The 16,686-nt window shown below is 35.7% G+C and overlaps 1 protein-coding gene across 1 annotated transcript in view; it reads right to left on the bottom strand.

Annotated features, from left to right (window-relative positions):
* The window catches only part of LOC311297698 (protein NLRC3-like), a 96,647-nt gene that overhangs the window by 63,761 nt on the left and 16,200 nt on the right, over window positions 1-16,686 (bottom strand). The window contains exons 2-6 of the mRNA XM_084420105.1: window positions 14,487-14,583; window positions 14,173-14,286; window positions 5,672-5,797; window positions 5,339-5,434; window positions 3,401-5,128 (exon numbers count right to left, since the gene is read on the bottom strand). Coding sequence (XP_084276231.1) covers window positions 3,401-5,128; window positions 5,339-5,434; window positions 5,672-5,797; window positions 14,173-14,286; window positions 14,487-14,536 — 2,114 coding nt within the window. The 5' untranslated portion in view covers window positions 14,537-14,583. The remainder of the gene's footprint in view (window positions 1-3,400; window positions 5,129-5,338; window positions 5,435-5,671; window positions 5,798-14,172; window positions 14,287-14,486; window positions 14,584-16,686) is intronic.

Here is a 16,686-nt window from a genome sequence, read left to right as displayed (position 1 = left end):
GAGGAGGATGATAACAGTTGCCAAATATGGTTTACTAAGGGGTTCACATTTGCTGAAAGCCATCGCACAGGTGGGAAGATAAACGTTGGAAGGACACTGGGTTTAAGCCCTGCAAAAAGCCATTCTTCCCCCTAACAAAATTGCTGTGTGCATTGTTTGTATTTTTTAAGTGTGCTAATAAAAAGAATTGTTTCGACAGGAAATGCCAGGGCAGATGCGACAGCACAGCAGACAAAAGAAAACTATGTGACAATAACCTCAACATTTGTTTTTCTTTACAGAAGATGCAGACTTTTGCGCACATGGCATAAGCAAAGTGAAGAAACAGTGCCTAACCCTGTGTAATGCCTAACTTAAAATTTTCATTTTGCAGGATGTCAGGATGTTTTAAACCAAACAGAACTGATTCTGTATTGTTTTATTAACATGAGCAAAATGGGTTGAATGTTTTTTTCAGGGGACAAGGACCCTGAGTGCTATTCAATGAGCAAGAAATTATCCGATGATATGTTTCAGGTTGAAAATTCCACAGATCACACCAAAAGGGACGACAAGACAAGCGGTCACTAACAAAATCACTTAAGGTCTGCTTTCACAGGTGACAGCAGACAGTAAACGACTCATTCCAGTGGGGGTGCGATCGTGATCTAAGGGAAAATCTTGTAAGGATTTGAAAATGATTGGAGAGTGTGAGACCTGAGTCCAAGCATCTCACCTTAAACTATACCAACCAACATCAGCAACCCCATACGCCAATGCGAAGAATAAAGTGGGAGATCAAGGATATGTGCTAGAAACATACCTCTCCTTGCCAACGTTGGAAAGACCATTGCAACGGTGCGCAAAGTGTCAAAATGGTGAAGATGGAACGTCCACGGGGCAACGAACATAGAAAAATGTTGACCAATTAATGGTTGAAGAAAAGTTTTGTGATTTTATTTGATTGAATCAAATTAGGGCTTAGTATTGACATAAATCTAATAATTTGACTTGTGCAAAGAAAAATGTGTTTTCAGGTAGAAGATCTATTAATTAATGTGAAGTATGGTGATAAGAAAAAAGACGGTATGTAATGGAAAAGTCAGGGATAATTTCGAACAACGAATGATCAAATTATAAAACTTTTCTGGTTAGATTTTATTAAATAGATTTTAATTAAATATAGCTTTAGAAGTAACCATTTCCTGACAAAATATTGTGATTAATTGAAAAAGGCTGAATACATAGTGTTATGATTGTATGTGTTATTCTGATAAATTTTGTTATTAATGGGTACAGTCTATCCTAAGGGTGAACTAAATTATGCAGATGGTACGAGTAACAGAAGTTGAAATTATAATCATTTACGGTATTATAATATCCTTTATTCTTACTATACTAGTTCTTGTTTATACTGAGGTGACTGAGGGTTCGATCCAGGTCGAGAGTGCAATGACAGTGTTTATTCATATAGCCCGGCTTCATATAAATATTTATTTGCTTGCTAAATAATTATGGGCCTATCCTTATGAAAACAGCCTAAGCTTTTTCATTCTGAACTTTTAACAAGGTTCAAGAAATGATCAGGTATACGAAAACCAGACATGAAGAGTATAACTGTGATGTAAGAAACCTGAATTAATTCTAGTCTTAAGGTTTAATAGTATAATGGGTTTGATTAAAATTAGAAAACAAGAATGAATTTTTATTATTGGTTATCAGAGAATGATAAAGAGGAGGAAATTGTGGTGGAAATTCATTATTTCTTATATGTATTTTGTTTTCCAAAACTGTTAATCTCATTTAGTCATGTGTTTCTGTGAAGGTTTCTAACAGCTGTATTGGGGGCAGGAAAGAGCAGATGTAATAACACCAGATGGGCCGGGAAGATAACAGACACCTAGGCACGAGAAAGAGTTTTAGTCAAGGAATACAGGGTGTCGTATAGTAATAAAGTAGGGTCTCATGCCCCCTCCTGAGGGATGCAGGAGGTAATTTAGGTCGTAAATGAAGGCCTTTTGGCTCCTCAGGGACAAAGAACAGTGTGACCTGCTCAGGGGGGTAGAAAACCAGTCCAGGCCAGTGGAAGATAGAAGATATCCTTTGGAAAATTACAGAAAACTAAGTAGGTGTGGTCAAGATGTTAGAAACCTGTATAAAATGTCTCAGTTTTATTATGTCAATAGGCTTTCTGTTTCACAGCTGGGTGGCTGCGGTTGTGAAAAGAATCCTCAAAGAATAAACCCTTTTCTCATTATAACAATTTTGCCTCTTGAATGTTTCTTACGCCTATTGATGCTGTTTTTTATTAAGATTTGAAAATTGCTATTACAGTTGTTTCTTTGGTACTTTGGATTTGTTTTGTTTAGTCATTTATGTGGGCACTTGTATATATTCTACACTGTGGATGAACCTCTCTGACTCTGTAAATAAATTCCACCTTGCATGAAGTGCTTCTGCGAGTGCGCCATCATTTTTACATCCCTTTACAGACTCACATTTCTCCCCGAGGGCGAGCTGCTCGTCTTCATCATATAATGTAATCTTTTATCCTCACAGCACATCAGTTATATGGTGATGGGCTTTGAAAATATTGCGGGACAACTGAATTGTAATATTAATTTAATTATAAAAGTAGCCTAATAACAATAACAACAGTAATTTAATGTGCCCTGCTTGCCCGTCTGCTACGCCACTGTGAAGAGCTAAACGCCACCAGGAACGGCATCAAGGGCATTAACTGTTTTATCAAGTTTACTTTGGCCGTCCGTGTGACATAATTTTCATCATCAGGAGGATCCGCAGACGTCCACTTACTATTACTACTGAAACTTAATTTTGGAAAAACACTTTATATTAAATATCTTTATATTAACTGGCTTTTTTATTAATGCAATACAGTGAATGACAGCCGTCTGTGTCTCCCAGTGTCTTACATTATTGTCAGTTTAGTGTTCAGTGATTCATTTACACAGAAACACAAGATAACATGTATGCCTTCATCTCTGAATACATTATTTGTGTCTTACATTTCATAATGAACTCAGATAAACTCAGTGCAGACTCGTTTTCCATCAGTTCTTTTACGTGAATTGGAATGTGTGCAAAGGATTGTGGGAGATTGAAGAACACAAAGGATACACTTGATGCATCCTTCAAAATGAGCTGAATTAAAGACACAAAATTAAGTCTGTCTTAAAAAGATCATTCAAACTGAGACGGCCTTCAGAGGCGCTTGATGACGTGGCAGTCGAGATATGCAGCCTTACTAGGACACAGCCACGGTTTGAGAAACACCCGCAAATTATGAACAATATCCCAGAAATCAATCTGTGCCCCGTGATTTAAACACCTCTGATCTCTGAGTTTCTCTTTGTTCATAATGTTTTAGACTGTAATGATTGCACTCATTGTTACTTACTCATGATTTATTGCTCCAATGAATCTGTTCAGGTCAAACTCCTGCACTGTCTTCTCTGAGGACAACAACACAAACACTAAAGCTGACCACTGAGACGAGGAGAGTTTCACATCACGTAATCCTCCACGGCTCATGTGAGGTTTAGCTTCGTTCACTAGAGAAAGATCACCCAGTTCATTCAGACAGTGAAACAGATTGATGTATTTATCTGGAGAGGGATTCTCACTGATCTTTTCTTTAATATAATCAACTGTTTTCTTATTGTTGTAAGAGCTGTTTGCTGTCTGTGTCTTTAGTTCTTGTAAGAGACTCTGATTAGACTTCACTGACAGACCCAGAAGGAAACGAAGGAAAAGGTCCAGATGCCCATTTTTACTGTCTAAAGCCTCATCCACGGCTCTCTGATGGAGATCAGATAGTAACACTTTATCTCCATTAGTTGGTTTGTTAATGTGGTCAAACACATTGATGTTATTGTTGATAAAGGAGAGATGCACATATAGCGCTGCTAGATGTTCCTGAATGCTCAGATGAACAAAGCAGAAGACTTTCCCCTGATACAAGCCCAACTCCTCTCTGAAGATCTGAGTGCACAATCCTGAGTAAACTGATGCTTCTGCCACATCAATGCCACACTCTCTCAGGTCTTCATCATAGAAGATCAGGTTGCCTTTCACAAGCTGCCGATAAGCCAGTTTCCCCAGTTTGACAATCATGTCTTCATCTTTCACTTTCTTCTCATAGTCCTTCTCATGTTTGATGTTGGTCTGAATGAGCAGGAAGTGTGTGTACATTTGAGTGAGAGTCTTGGGAATCTCTCCTCTCTCTGCTTCACTCAACATCTTCTCTAGAACAGTGGCTGAGATCCAGCAGAACACTGGGATGTGGCACATAATAAAGAGGCTCCTTGAGGACTTCAGGTGTGAGATGATCCTGTGGGCCAGACGCCGATAACTGATTCTCTTCCTGAAGAATTTCTTCTTCTGTGGGTCACTGAAGCCTCGTACCTCTGTCACTCGATGGACACACTCAGAGGGGACGAGATCTGCTGCTGCTGGTCTGGAGGTGATCCAGATGAGAGCAGAGGGAAGCAGATTCCCCACAATGAGGTTCGTCAGCAGCTCGTCCACTGAGGCTGATTCAGTCACATCACACAACCTCACATCGCTCTGAAAATCCAGAGACAGACGACACTCATCCAGACCATCAAAGATGAACAACACTTTATACTCATCACTGGATATGTCCATTTCTTTGGTTTCAGGGAAAAAGAGATGAAGAAGATCTGAAAGACTGAGTGTTTTGTCCTTCATCAAGTTGAGCTCTCTGAAAGCAAGTGGAAATATGAGCTGGACGTCCTGATTCTCTTTCCCTTCAGCCCAGTCCAGGATGAACTTCTGCACAGAGACTGTTTTTCCAATGCCAGCGACTCCCTTTGTCAGCACAGTTCTGATGGGTTTGTCTTGTCCAGGTAAAGGTCTAAAGATGTCACTGCATTTGATCTGTGTGTCCTCTGTTTCTGCTCTCCTGGACTGTGTCTCAATCTGTCTCACCTCATGCTCATTATTGATCTCTCCACTTCCACTCTCTGTGATGTAGAGCTCTGTGTAGATCTCATTCAGGAGTGTTGGGTTTCCCTGTTTTGATATTCCCTCATACAAACACTCAAACTTCTTTCTCAGATTTGATCTCAATGTGTTGAGGACTTCAGCAGGTTTAGAGTGATGGCTGTAAGATTAAAATACCACATTATTACACAAGTTAGAGAAGTACATTGCAATGAATTACAAAAAGGATTTTCTGTTTGCTGTATAATGGGACACAGAACATCATTGGGTTTCTGAAATGTTTCAATCATTAATCATGTGTTTGAGTGATGTGTGATGTGAATTGCAGCACCTAAAATTAAACAACAGCAACTAAAGTCCTGCATTTTACCTGAAACCAGGATACATGCTTTCATTAAAGTCTTGTGGTTGAATCACAGGCTTGTATACAGTTTTGTTTTTAACTGGTCTGGATAGAAGGTTTGACCTTAAATCAGAATGAAGAGGGTAAAGAATCAGACACACTGATATTGATGTAATTGTGTCATTAACTGAGTAACAGACCAACAGCTTTTACAGTGTGTGAATGTATTAACAATACAATACAGAGAGCTTTACACAAGAGCACAATGATGATCATTAATAGAATGAAACTTACAGGATTGTAACGCATTACACTCAAAAATCAAAAACTATAAGCATATATTTTATAGAAGTGATATACCTGAGATCAGACTGTGTGTTTCCACTCTTAGAATGTATTGGTTTCTCCATAGACCAGTTACTCTTCATAGACACACAGCTGGACTCTGGGTTTGATCTCTTCTGCTGGACTGAACTGGTTTTAAAACTAAGTAAAATAAAAAGCATACAGACTTATAAATGTTGTGCACTTTTACTGGAATCTTCTGTCTTAGGAAACACCAGGGAGTGTTGTTACACGTCTGTAACTTTTAACTGTAAGTGTGTTTTGCAAATGTTTTGTCTTGGTGTGTAACAGCACTGTGTAGCTTTCAACAAACCAAACAAACTTCAACACACTCTCTGAACCAGCAGTTAGAATAATCTGCTTAATTTTACACCTATTACATTAAAATGTCAGCTTACATTTACTTGATGTCATTGCTAGTAACAGACTGACTGACTGACTGATAAATGTTGATTTTAACTATAACTTTTAAAGAAGTGATAGGGGAGAGTGGGGCACAACCTACAGATGGTACTCAACGCCGTTCCCGCGGCGGTAAATTGCGGATGTGTATTTGCAGCCTCTTACCGCTAAGAGGCGCTACAATCACAGACTTTGCAAAGTGTCAGTTTATTCTCTATTGCGTAATCTGCCGCCGCGCCGCGGCTCATTGAGAGCGATTGAAAGCTGGTAGCAGATCAATTCAAATGAAACATTGCACAAATTCATAATCACAATACTGAAATTACTGAAATTAAATTGAATAAATTGAATAATAAAAAAAAATTCAACATAAAACATTGCAATAGAAAAATATTAGGCCACATCAATGAGGCTTTATAAGAGCATAAGACATTAGTTTAACAGTATTCAGACGATAGCTCTGTGGTCAATGCAACAACACGAGCCTCTCTGAGCTTCAAGCGATCCAAGATCAAATCTCAGTGTAGCCGACAGCGTGTATGTTTTTCCGTTCTTGATGCTTTAATATGTATCTGTTTATTAAAGTCAAGCATCTTGTTTAATTATCAATTCATTACAACATAAATTTGCTACATTCCAGTTGCGCCGCTGCAAAGACGATGATGAAGACTGTCAGCCGATCACACCAGAAAATGAAGATGATGAAGCTCGTCTTTAATCTGCTAAATTATTATTTTTTGTGTGAATCATTCACGAAATTGAGATGACTGACAGTGATACCCGGCCATAGCAACGGAAGACATTTTTCAAAACAAATCAAACAAATCAGAAAAATACTTTCAATACAGTATTGCTTTCAATTAAAAAAAGAAAAAATGAAAATGTAAAAGAAAAAGAAAATTAATTAAGTTTGAAAACAGAACACAGAATCTTATTCTTGCAACATTTTAAAATTCTATTGTCAAAGAAATTGCAGCTAAGTTAAACAATTAAAACGGTACAAAACAAAAATAGTTCAAAGCAACATAAATTAAGAACAGGCGTTTTTCTTTGCCTCTCTCTCGCGCTGGATCTTTTTTTAGTAAGTTTCTTTTGTCTCCCTCACTGCGCGCGCCGGGTCTCTCTCGAAATTAAACATTTCAGGGTAAAAACACACCATACAGCTGATAATACTGTATATGTCTCTGCGTGTCATTCACACAAATCATGAAAGAAAAAACTGTAACAAATAGCCTTTTGCTTCAAAGACACAGCATGCCTTGTTGAATTCACCTTACAATAAAACGAAGTTGATCGCGAATTAAAGAGCTCTGTATCTGCTAAATTGAAATTGTTTGTGGAAAACCTTTAAATACAATAAATAAAACTACAATATTTATAATTTAATAAGATATAGGGCCTACATATGGACTTTTGGAGACTTTGAGATTTATCCTTAAAATAATTTTGCCTTTGCCTGCTCATCAGCCTGGCTGTCCGACACTGCATATGAAAGACGGAACATTAACACCTATTGTCCTGCACCCCCACGATAAAGCAACTGCTTCTCCAAACCCCCCACAGGCTATCTGAGACTGACTTAAAACAAAGAGTTTGCAATTCACACTTAAATCGCTATTCTAGACATTACCAATATGCTTTTAAAGTGTTGATAATGAAGGAATTAAATAATTTAGGCTATGTAGTAATATTTCTGTAATAAATGTTTATTACTAAATATTTAATTATTTCAATAATTGAAGAATTAAAACGTTACTTCAGTTTGGGCCAGCTTTTTCCAAGCAAAACTAAATACAATCTTCAAACGCATGTTCATTTGTTGTCATGAACAAAATGTTCAACTCAATATTAAGTGTGAATTGCAACTCAATATTAAATTCCACTGGGATCTTTAAATCCTTACAACCAGGGTGTGATTTGTGAATAAAGTTTTTTATTTATTTATTCAAATGAATCTCGAACCACAGAGCTTCATGCTGCTGTTAAACTAAATAAAATTTATAGAATAATGAACTTAAATGAAACAATATCGCAACATTGACAAATACATTTATTTGATCTGTTTTTACTATTTAATTCAGGGCGATTTAGCCTACATTTAATTAGAGCGAGATTTTCACCCTTTCCTTGTCCTTTCCTCATTGGGAAGCGCTCACATGATAGCTAAACATGTTTGAGTAGATCCTCTAACTCTCGGTTTCATATGGATTATATAATCAGGCTTTAGACATAGCCGATTTCGTATCGTGACTGAGCTGAGTCAAGTGGCTTTCGGTTCATTTTTGTGACGCGCAGTTCCCGGAGACAGAGACGACAGACAAACTTTTGTCGTTAGCCTAATATGAATACAAGTTTACAGTTTTGAACGATGTAGGCTACTCTTATCTGTATAACCGAACAATTACAGAGTAGCCAATTAAGTTATTTTAGCTTTTATGAGAAAAATAAATCCAAATGAACGCGCCGCTGCGTTTGTCGAACACTAATTCAACATGCCAGAATAAAAACTGGCTTTAGAACAATGCATAGCGCCACTCGTCGTGGTGTGCCAAAACACTTAACCCTCTGGGCTTCTTCGGTCAAAAATGAAAAAAACCGAAAACGTATACATTTTTAATTTTTAAAAATTGTTGCTTCATCGGAATGGGATGACACTTGGTGACTTTTGTTGTATCAGCTATGTGAACACACAAAAAAATCATGGACATGATTCTGATATGTTAAAGGGTCGTAAAAAAAAAAAGTCACACTTAGCTTCCTCCCGGTCAAAAATGACCGACATAGGAAATTAATGGGAAATACGAAAAAATACGAAAACTCAGAGAAACTTTTGGTGGTACAAACTACAAATCAGCCACTGTACAGAAAAAAAGTGCACAGCAATGAAGGGGTGACACTCTAAAACATCAAGAGTGCAAATAAGACACCCTCCCCCCCACACACACACACACACACACCCACACCCACACCCACACACACACACACACAGAGAAATTAACTGGTAAGACTGAAACAGCAAATTTTGCTCCAAACTATATAAAAATTATGTAATCATAATAACTCCAAACCTATAGCAAGGAGAGTCAAAAGGTAGGTATCGTTTGAAAGAACTCTTTTTAAATTTTTTGAAAATATAAATTACATTACATTTGGACATTGTCCTGCAGAGAAACTGCGGATAAAAGACAAAATATATATATAATTTTTATTATGATTTTGCATATCTTTCTTATTTGTCATAGAATAACTCAGGAAGGAAATAAGGTAGGAGGAAAATTCTTTTTTTAGTGAAGTCCCCCTACATGTTAGCTGCATCTGGATAAAACAATAATCATTTTTGGATAAAGGAATCAAAAGTTACAGCATTTGGAAAAGAGATAGCCTTTTTGTACAGTCTTTGACACCACCTCATGGGCATTTTTTTCTCCATGAAGAATATCTTGTCATAAAAGCAATAGATTATGTTAATTTTGGGCTCATTTTAATTGTAATAATATGCTGTAAAAAATGAAGTGCCATTTTCAATGATCTGAGAATGTTTCATGAGCTGTATGATGTTTTTGACACATTGCAGTACATTATTTTATAGATTATGAAAAAAAAGAAATTATATTTATCAGCAAATAACTCAGCAATACTTAAGAGTTTTTCAAAGTGGATGCATTCACTGTAAAGTTCAGACTCTAAGCTTTCAAATGACATCAACTTTGTGTTAATCAAGGCAAGATTTTTGAAAAATATGGTAAAGAATATTTTCGCAGCTAGGTGGCGCCTGCTGGCGGTATACTCGGTTTTAGAGGGATTACTCAGCACTCGTTAGGAGTTAATAAATGTAATTAGATGCATTAAAAAGCTGAGATCCTAAGCATTAAAATGATATATAATTTGTGTTGTTCCATTCAGTGGTTGCTTAGTAATTAATTTTTTTCTTTCCGAATGGGAATAAATAAAATAAATAAATAAAAAAGCTATAGGCAGCCTATAGGCGGTTATAGGACATGACACACATTTATATATTTTGAAGCCACTAGATGGCGCTCTTCTCACTTGATTTTTTTTTTTTTTTAGGCCTGCACTCTATTTTGATGCGAAATGTTGCATTTATTGAAAAAAAAAAATAATAATAAATAATATATATATATATATATATATATATATATATATATATATATATATATATATATATATATATATATATTAATTCTAATGGAAAAAATAGCTCATAAAAATTACATAATTAATGCAAAGTATCATAAAAATCTCTAAAAATTCTAAATAATAATCAGAAAATATTATAGAACAAAAATATATTTGATTGGTTATCCTGGGAAAAAATAAAGTTAAATTATAAGGCTTCGTCCGTTTTTGACCGGGAGGAAGCTAAGTGTGACCCATTTACGAAGAAGCCCAGAGGGTTAATTATAAACTTCAACATTTCATTCAAAACAATCTCAAAACGCTTTGAAAAGCCGTGCATGCATTATGACCACTGGAACCATGAACGTAACAGAATACTGGTTCTGCTTTTATTGTTTGTCGTTTAAACATGCCTGTATATAAAATAAATATCTTTATTTTATATATTTAATATGGTCTATTGAATTAGCATTGATATATATATATATATATATATATATATATATATATATATTAGGGCTGGGGGAATTAACGCGTTAATCTTTGCGATTAATTTGAGATGCTTAATGCGAAAAAAAAAAAAAAAAGCAATTAACGCAGCACTTTTTTTTTGCCTCGTTTTAATGACTTCCTGTTGCGGCTGCTTTTGAAAAGGCCGAAAATATGCAGTCCCGCCCCTCTGTGTTCGGCAATCAGGTTTCATTCTCGCGCAGATTTCATGAGTCTTTTCCACGCCGCGCTCTCCGTTCCGTGTGTGTGTGTCTCTGCTCAATATTCCGCTCCGTGTTTGCGCTGCGCGTTCTGCTCTGTCATTAACAGCCCAAACTCCAATCATGTACCGATCACTCACTGGAAAAGCAAAGTCCGCTCAAATAACGTGAAATTTCTCTGTAGTAGACTTCTGTTTACAATAGCCCTACTGAGCTGGTATAGTCATGCTGGGCAACAATGGTAAAATGTCACGGTTTATGAATTCACTGTCTCCTTTCGTCTCGTCTTGCATTGTGTGTGTGTGTGTGTGTGCATGTGGGCGGGGTCGCTGATCACTGCAGCTGATCAGCTAACCCTATTCAGTCCCTCTGTTTTCACCTTGTCTTTGTCAGAGCGTTGTGGATGTTCCCGTGTGCGTTCCTGTCTGTTTCCAGTTCCCGTGTGTTCCGCTTGTCGCCGTCTCCTGTGTTCATCGTTGTTCCTGCACTTCAGTTTTCCACGCCATCCACTTCCTGGTTGCCTGTTCCCGCTCCGTCTCTGTTTCTTCATTATCATCTTCACCATCTCTTCACCATAGAGGATCGGGCTGTTCTCAGCATCCCTGTGCTACCAAGTGCCTTCAGTGGACTATCAACCATCATCACTCAACCTGCATCTGACCAACACTCTTAATAAACCTTTATTTGACTTGCACTTGAATCCTCGTATCATTTCCTGACATAAAATGACCTGCTCTGATCACATGCTCTGGTAGCTTTGTAGGACTATATTTTATTTTGATAATTAGTAAAAAATAAAAATAAAAAAAGTTAAATTGATTATGTTGATTGATTATTGAAAAAGAATAATATATTGATATACTGATGTTTAATATTATTTTAATACAGGGCTATTTTCTGTTCCTTTTTTGTTCTGTGTTGTTTAATTTAATTAGGTTATTCTAAGTTTAAATATTGATGATTACAAGCTTGGGGGAAATGCAATTAATTACAGCAAATTGTGCAATTAATTCATTTTTTTTATTTTTATTATTGATTCCCAGCCCTAATATATATATATAAAAAATATTATATATATATATATATATATATATATATATATATATATATATATATATATATATATATATATATATATTTATTTATTTATTTTTTAACAGAACTGCTTTTGAAATTACGATTGGAATTATTATAGGCTACAGATGTAAAGTCATACACTGCAAAAAATGCTGTTCTTACTTAGTATTTTTGTGTTGTTTCCAGTCCAAAAATCTAAAAATTCTTAAATCAAGAAGCATTTACTAGAGAAGTAAAACTACATAAGAAATTCTATTTTGTTTTCAGATAAACAGAAAGTATCTTAAGTGATTTTTGCTTAAAACAAGCTAAATTATCTGCCAGTGCAGTAAGGAAAATAATCTTGTTTTAAGATTATGTTTTTATTAAGTTTTTTTGAATTAAGTTTTTTTTTCTTACTGCACTGGCAGATAATTTAGCTTGTTTTAAGCAAAAATTACTTAAGTTACTTACTGTTTATCTGAAAACAAAAAAGAATTTCTTATGTAGTTTTACTTCTCTAGTAAATACTTCTTGATTTAAGAATTTTTAGATTTTTGGACTGGAAACAACACAAAAATACTAAGTAAGAACAGCATTTTTTGCAGTGTAGTATAATATTTGTTCCTTAGTGTAAATGGAAATGCATGGTAATTATATTTTATAAATATAAGCAAAAAAACTATGGTGTAACAGAGTTTTAGAAAGAGAAAAATCTCTCTGCATCAATAATAGTGTCAGGGATCACAGACGATACAGACAGGATAGTAAGTGAAATATAACTTTATTTGCAGAAGTACGGATCCGGAGAGAGAGAATGGGTGAGCATATAAATAGCAGATAATCAGATAGCAACTTAACTTAAAGAATAACAATGTCTCTGTTGTTAGATGGCAGCTGGAAACTCCAAGGTGGAAGACTGAAGACGGATGATAGCAGCAAGGCTTCGGATAAAGGTAAGGTTCTCAGGTGAGTAGCGAGAGTGAGTCTGTGAGACATGTATCAACGTATTGACGAGACCAGACGAGGAGTGAAGGGAGAGTGCTGAATATATATGGCTAGTTAACGAGGGAGTGCAAGTGATGATGATGATGGCTGAATGAGTGCAGGTGTGCCAAGGAGGATGATGGGAAATGTAGTGCACACACAGATGATGAAGACAGACGGTGAATGTGACAAATAGGCTATAAAATGCATTAATAGGCTAATATAAAAATTACAGTAGTCTAAGTTGGTTCGGGATTTGAACCTGTGTCATCTAAATGATCGAAACGAACGTTGTACCACTCGGCCATGAATTTACTCGTTGCGTAATGCCCAAACGTTCCAATATGTGTTCGCTCACACGAGCGAGAAGCGCTCTTCATTCGTCTCATTCCTCAATAGAATAGTACAAATAACCAGCTTCATTGCACATAATTTACTTTTGTTTGTTATTTTTGGTAATAAATTTGCTTTTGTATTTATTTTTTTTATTTTATTTTTTTTGCACTGCTCCCCGGGGAATAGGCTTGTCGCCCACCGATGTCTAGGCCTACAATATGAAATACAGGTTATATTGTTATCGTCTCTATTTTTAAGTTGTTATTCTATTTTTCTGGCCTTATAAAATTTTTCTATTCTGTTTACCATAGTTGTAGTATTTCATCCTTACTGTTTAATTGACATTAAACCCACTTACGGCAATTGAAAAAAAAAATCAGCAATTGCTGCTGTTTTGCACAATATCCCTTTGCGCCACCTGGCGGTCATTTCGTGAATGACTTTGAAATGCGACTGGTTTATTTTTGCCGCGGTAGTTTTGCTGTGGCGGCTGGCGCGCCGGCGCAACGGTAATAGTCATTCTGGTTGGCTACCATCTGTAACACTTTTTGATTTTTTCAGTTTGTGTAAATTAATTTCACACATGCCTAGTACAATTATGTGGTTTCGTTTCATTAATAATGTGTACTTTTTTCTTTATTTCCCCTGAAAGAATGGAAGTGAAATGTGACAACATGCCCCATAGGCAAAGCACATCTTAACATGACCATATAATATGACAGATTAAAATGTTATCTGATCTAATCAAAAAAGTATACAAGACAAACTAAAATATTTTGTCAATAAAATACAATTATTAACTTTTTCATATAAAATAATGGTTGCTGTATATTAATAATAATTTCATAAAATATCAAATACTATAAGCATAACATAGAAATTATATACCTGAGATCAGGCTGTTTGTCTCCACTCTTCAATTCTATTGGCGACTCCATAGAGCGGTTACTCTTCATAGACACACAGCTGGACTCTGGGTTTGAGCTCTTCTGCTGGACTGAACTGGAACAGAGAACAGATTAAGTTTAATCCTTTAGATTACTGTGTTCATTCTTTATGATTGGAACCATATTAATATAAACACATTCATTATCATTAAAAAAAATTCATGTTCGTTTTAAAACAAAAATATATATATTTTTTATCTTTTTCTGTGATGTAACAATATTAATACAGTATTTAACAGTGTTTGTTGAAAGTACCTGCATCCTGGAGGAAAATCTCCATCTCTGGATGCTTGTGAATCAGCCATGATGAAGATACAGGAGAATCTGATGAGTTTGATCTCCTCCACTGACTCTGAAAGAAGAAACATTCACACACTAAATTAAATGATTAAATTACCTTCATAATTTAGCTGAACATATCTGGAATGTGGGAGAAAAAGGATCATGTGACTGCGTTAACTCAAGCTCAAGTTTACACATATGCTGTAAAACTCCTGATGAATCACAGACATCATGAAACACAAAAGAAACACTGAAGTGAAAGAAACCCTTTATTAAAGATTTCATATAAACAATCACGTAAAATATCCTTCAGAGATTCATATTAATATGAGGAAGTCACACATGAACACTCACCTTGATCAGACTTTTAGATACAGGATCTCAAATCCTCCAGCTTTAACATCATAAAACTACATGGAAATTCCTGCGTAAACGTTTTGATTAAACACTTTGATTCTCTGTTTTTCCGTATCGTATTGGTATTTTACCTGCTTAAAATGTCATTAGAGGTACACTTACCATGTAACTTTTTTGTTCAAAATTCATCAAATGTATAAAATGAGCGAGTACATCATGAATCCATCTTCCAACCTGTGTTTTTGTATTATCCTGAATCACTACGATACGCCTATAATACGTGTTTATATTCGTACTATTTTAAACCGCTGCGGAGTAGCACAGTACCTGCGTGACTCACCATATACAAGAACAGAGTGAAGTAGATCCGGCAACAATGTTCTTCCACAAGACACAACAGTTTTTTTTTTTTTTATTAACTGCTAGAGTGCCAAAAGTAGTTTCATACCTTTAAAATGATCTTAAAGGGCATATTGCAGGTTAGAGTACACAGTGAGCCAATGTATAGAAAAACAATGTAGGAACTTTAATTTTAAATATAAACATATGCTTATAAAACGCTATTTAGGCTTCTGGAGTCGTTTTTGTGAGAAAATTTTACCATATACATATCTACGTTTGAGCAGATATCCACAAACACAGTACCAGTAAACACGGGTCTAAATATTATAATATTCACCATATAGAGACAGTTCAACTGCAATGTGAAATTTATGCAACAAAAACAAACTAATATGTAAGAATTTCTTACCTTATATCTTTCTTGTCTTCAAATCGCGTTCTTCTTCTTCTGAGGTAAATCCAATGTAAGCTCACGGCGCGTCTTTCAACGAAAAGCAGAGACTTGTGAAGTGTTTTGGTGTTTTGTTTTTGAGGTAATGAGCGCGTTCGCGTTCCATGTGGAGATTGGCATGTGAATATCTTTTGCACGCACGGAGATGAAAAAGGTATGTATGGACTAATCTAACTCTGAGGGATACGGTGAATAAACTAAAGTCCCAAAAAGTCGAAGTGTTCCTTTAAGGATGATTAGATTAACTGCAGCTGGCGCCGTGAGTGAGATCAACTGGCCGCTGATAGACAATGATGGCCGGTCACGCCCATTCACACACACCCACACACACCCACATACAGAAAAAAGAAATATAAAAAAAGAATCTGTGATATTTCGGTAACCCTTTATTTTACAGTCCCCTAATTACTAGGTATTTACCTAGTAAATACATGGTAAGTTATAGTTGTTTATTGGTAATTACCACAGGTAACAAGTATGTAAATGCAGAGAAACTACAAACTAATTACTAGGTATTTACCTGGTAAATACATGGTAAGTTATAGTTGGTTATTGGTAATTACCACAGGTAACAAGTATGTAAATGCAGAGAAACTACAAACTAATTACTAGGTATTTACCTGGTAAATATATGGTAAGTTATAGTTGGTTATTGGTAATTACCACAGGTAACAAGTATGTAAATGCAGAGAAACTACAAACTAACTACTAAGTATTTACCTGGTAAGCATATGGTAAATTATAGTATTTTAGTGTGTAATTACTTAAGGTGATTAGTATGCAATTACAGAGAAACTACCAGGGAAAAAAACACCACTGTTAAATATCAACTCAACAAAGTCCTGTGTACTTGTTACCTGTTTAGGTTGGTAATAACTTCGATTTAATTGTGTACTTCCTCAGAATGTAGGCAGACTATTTTTAGAAACACCTCCAGTATTACTCATCAATTCAAGTTAGGTTTGTAGTTATCCTAGGGTTATGTTGGTAACAGTCCATGTTTATTTATTACTATCTTGAAAT

The sequence above is a fragment of the Rutilus rutilus genome (assembly GCF_951802725.1).
Source record: "Rutilus rutilus genome assembly, chromosome: 9".
Lineage (NCBI taxonomy): Eukaryota > Metazoa > Chordata > Actinopteri > Cypriniformes > Leuciscidae > Rutilus > Rutilus rutilus.
This window is presented reverse-complemented; position numbering and strand designations above follow the sequence as displayed.